Source organism: Cariama cristata, unplaced genomic scaffold, assembly GCF_000690535.1.
Source record: "Cariama cristata isolate BGI_N322 unplaced genomic scaffold, ASM69053v1 scaffold29059, whole genome shotgun sequence".
In the NCBI taxonomy this organism is placed as follows: domain Eukaryota; kingdom Metazoa; phylum Chordata; class Aves; order Cariamiformes; family Cariamidae; genus Cariama; species Cariama cristata.
In genome coordinates, this window is record NW_009635677.1 from 2,056 (window position 1) to 6,065 (window position 4,010).

The 4,010-nt window shown below is 51.0% G+C and overlaps 1 protein-coding gene across 1 annotated transcript; it reads right to left on the reverse strand.

Annotated features, from left to right (window-relative positions):
* Window positions 1-102: 102 nt before the first annotated feature.
* On the reverse strand, window positions 103-3,366 carry LOC104167394 (E3 ubiquitin-protein ligase TRIM39-like). Its single transcript, XM_009707638.1, has 5 exons — window positions 3,202-3,366; window positions 2,836-3,066; window positions 2,121-2,143; window positions 1,229-1,344; window positions 103-617 (listed from the first exon to the last, which is right to left on the reverse strand). The coding sequence occupies exons 1-5, from the start codon at window positions 3,364-3,366 to the stop codon at window positions 103-105; spliced, it is 1,050 nt and encodes a 349-aa protein (XP_009705940.1).
* Window positions 3,367-4,010: the final 644 nt, after the last annotated feature.

Consider the following 4,010-nt stretch of genomic DNA (forward strand, 5'->3'; position numbering starts at 1 on the left):
TGCTCCCACAAGCCATCTCGGTGGTGATTAACCCCCCGCCATCTCCCCAGACCCCCGCGAGCAAGAGTCAGGCAGATGCTGTCCCATGAAGGGAGGGGGGGGTCAGGGGGAGAGTGTGAACTGGCACCCCCTCCCCAGGCAGAGCAAGGGGAGGATTTTCTCCCCCGCAAAGGATGTTGGGGGGTAGGTAAAGATGGGTGCCTCGTTATTGGAGTCAAAAAACGCCACTCGCCCCGCCTCATAGTCCAGGTAAACCCCAATCACCTTGGGAGCAGCGAGCAGGGAGATGGGGATGGTCGGAAAGGTGAGAGCCTGGTACTGGCTCCCGCACTGCCCCACCGCCCAAATCCCCACCTTGGGGTTGACGCTGATCCGTCCCTTCCTCCTCACCGATTCCTTGGCCACCCCAACAGCCCAAGCTTCCCCGTCGCCCACCTCCACCTCCCAGTAATGCCTCCCCGCGCTGAAACCTTCGCAGCCCAAGACACAACGAGACGAGTCAAAACGTTTGGGGTTATCGGGTACGGGCTGGCGAGTGTCTTCCCATCTCACGCGTTTGTAGTCCTCGGACAGGACGAGCCGGGGATGCGCTGTCTCTGGATCCAGCGTCAAACTGACTGGGGACAAAGAGAAGATGAGCATCACAGATACAGCTCAGTCCTCAGAGGCATTAGGGTCACCTTTCCCCCACCTTGACCTTGGGATGCTCCAGCTCCCAGTCCCAGTTTGCTGGAGCAGAGCAGGGATGGGTTTTGTGCCCACGAGCAAGACTGGAAGAGCAGAAAAGGCAGCTGCACGGAGGGAACTTGATTTAGAGTAAAAATAAGGCTTAAAGTGTGGATAGTTTTGCTGGGAGTCTCCAGGCCATTGCAAAGAGGAAAGAAATCCTCAGGTGTCCCATGTCTTTCCTTTTTTAAGTTCCACTGTGGAAATATTTGCAATTTTCACCTTTGGTCCCATTCAGAGAGGTGATTTCCCAAGGTGACACCGACCCTACGCGAGGTCCCACAGGACCCCAACGCTGACCATGCTCCCCGAGATCTGCCGGGAGGCAAACTTGCCTTCCCTCACCTCATCGACCAGACTGATCGCTTCTTGCTGTGCTAATATGGCTACATCTCCGTTGGAAGTATCTCCCCACGGTGTTTCACCAAGAATTCTCGTCCCTTAGATCTTCCGCAAACAAACCTAGCACGACCTCCAACCCTCTCCTCCTCCTCCTCTGTACCTTGAAATTTCATCAGCATCTCTTTGAGGGCAATATTTTTCTGAAGAAGACCGGTGGGTTTCTCTTCCAGCTCAGACGATGTCTCTGCTGGTTTCTGGGCAACGTCCTTCTCGAACCTAGAAAGAAGGAAGACCTTTCTAATAATACTTCCTTGTCTCATAATTGTCATTATGCACTGACCGATTTTCAGCTGGGATTTCTTACAAAGTAATAGTAGGCCTAGAGCAAAGGCTTGGTCCTAGGGCATCAATGAGCTCCCACACAAGGGCTTGCTGACCCAAAGTGTGTGGCTATTTTGTTCCTGAACACCAGTGAAGTGTCCCTGGATGGTAAAGGCTTTCTGCCATGACCAGCAGCGCTCTGCATCAAGGGAAACGCAGGCAATTAAAAAAAAAAAAAAAAAAAAAAAAAAAAAAAAAGTCTTTCCTTGCCCACTTTTGTCTTTCCAACAACCCACCTTCTCGATCCATGTCCAAAGAGGACACGAAGAGGTCTGTTACAAGGGTGGAAGTTCACACTGGATTCCCTCCCACCTGGATGCACTCCTTAGTGTTTAAACGGCCGCGTATTTTTAGCTGCTGGTTTGTTGTTTGTGATGGGCTGACAAGGGCAGGGAGTGAAAGCTCAACCCTCCAGGAATAGGCAGTTTTGGGTGGACTATAAAGAAGAAGCTGCAGCAGAGCTGGAGGTACCATCATTCCATCTGATACCTTTCCCTGGTCTTCAGCATCCTACTTGGACCTTTTGCGGTGCCCTAGTTGTCCCCTATGTGTCTATACGGTACCTAGCATACGGGGACCGTAAGTGGCTGGGCTTTCAGAGTCCATTAGTGTCACCATCGTAGAGATAAACAACATTACCATCACAAGAATATGTGAAAGGAGCTGCAAACCTGCTCAAGATGTTTCTGCTGTCCTACAAGGGAGAGAGGAGAGAAGGAGCGTTAGGTCAGAGCAAAGTCAGCCTGAGAGTAAAGAACAGGCAGCTACCGCAGGGCTGTGGGGCGTCTTGGCCAACCAAAGACTTTGCTTTGTCTAAATTATGGGTCTAAAATGAACCCCTTGATACTGGCCTGCCTGCACAGTGTTTGCAGATCAGCTGGGGAGTTAGGTGAGGCCACGGCGACATCACTTGATGAGCAGCTCGTTACCTGCCATCACCCAACACCTTTCACGTCCCTACTCCTCCAAGACGGGCGTTATTGCTGCTAATGCACACCACTGCTTCAGCATATCTGAATGTTTTAAATCAGGAGTTAACCCATCACCTGGCTCAGATGATGGTTTTGATGACTACCTAAAGATGATGTGAGTGCCTGTGGTTTCTCCACCGCGTACGAAGGCGCTCGGAGAATTGTTTTGGACATAGATGTGTACAACCAGATGGATGAATCCCATACCCATGTAAATAGGCAGTGATTTAAACAGGTTGTGGTTGATTTAAAATACTCAAGTGGGCGGTTGGGCCGTGTTTGTGATCATTGAAGAAAATAATTTTTTTTAAAAAAAAAAAAAGGAAAAGCTTTGAAAGATACATTTTAAAAGGACTATTTAGCATTATATCCATCCTGGGCTGGTGACAAGGCCAATGACCTTCAGAGGTCTCACCTGCAGGAATTCACACACCGGCTGCTGACACTTCTCCTCCAGTTCACGGATCTGCTCACCGATGGAAGACATCTCCTCCAAGAGCCTGTTGATGTTCTCCTCCTGTCTCCTCATGATCTCCTGGTCCAGCTTTGCCAACCGGTCCAAGAGGAGACGTTCCTGTCCCTCCACGAACCGGTGCAGCTCCTGGACTTCAGACACAACCTTTTGCCGCTCCGTTTCCACTTGTTCCTGCAAGGAGAACCGACACACACAAGGGAGAGGTGAGATGCGGCACGTCTCCTGTCCCCACATCCATCACCATGGCCAGAGGGACAATCGAAAGGAAAAAGGGAAAGCCATCACCACCCAGGGACAGACACTTACAAGGAAGTCCAGGCTTTTTTTATCCTCGGCCATTTTCAGCCCCAGCAGCTTTTCTCTCCTTTCCTTCAGGATCTGCACGTGAGCCTGGAATTTCTCCTGAGCGGAGAAGAAACACCTTGTTGGTGCATTCCCTTCCTCCAGCTGGTCCACCCTCTGCACCCTCATCCCACCTATCCAGGTTTATCTCCTACAAACTCAGATTCTTCCTTGCTTAATAACATGATAACCTGGCTCTGGGAATTCATAACCCCTGATTTCTGAGAGAGCGGGGCAGTCAGAACCGGTTGCTTTCTCCAAGAACCGGGGTGGAATTTATGGCATAGATTGGAAAAGGTTTGGGCAAAGGACCAAACCAGTGGAAAAAGAGCTCTAAATGATGGAGGAGACCCTGCTGGCGTCTGCTCAGGTTCAGCCTGTGCTCAGTCCTGACCCCAAACCTCTAAGTTCAGGCTGTTTGCTCAGTTCGGCTGCCGAGGAACGTGCTTTTGGTCACAACCTCAAAGCCTGGATGGGACATCCAAGCCATTTTACGGCGAGGAGACCATACCCTCCATCATCCTCATCCAGTGAGACTGGGGCTGCATCACGGATCTGTGGCCAGAGCAAATTTTTCTTCTCACCTTCAGCGAAATCAGTTTTCACAACAACCAGTGAAACTGGAGCCCAGACTATCAACGTACTGGAAAACCCAACCCTGCCTTGCACACCAGCACCGTAGGACCAGGTTCTGTCCCATACATCTACATGCAGCATCTCCTGCGCCCCAAACGTCCGGGACAGCATAGCTGACCCTGCTTTGAGCAGGAGGT

Bases quoted from the DNA above. Each gene is read 5' to 3' on its own strand.
- LOC104167394 (XM_009707638.1), bottom strand. From the start codon at position 3,366: ATGAGGGTGCAGAGGGTGGACCAGCTGGAGGAAGGGAATGCACCAACA. The intron at 2,144-2,835 runs GTGAGACCTCTG...TCTCCCTTGTAG, and splicing joins CGGTGTGTGAATTCCTGCAG to GACAGCAGAAACATCTTGAG. The intron at 1,345-2,120 runs GTTTGCAGCTCC...CCTTCTTTCTAG, and splicing joins AGCAGAAACATCTTGAGCAG to GTTCGAGAAGGACGTTGCCC.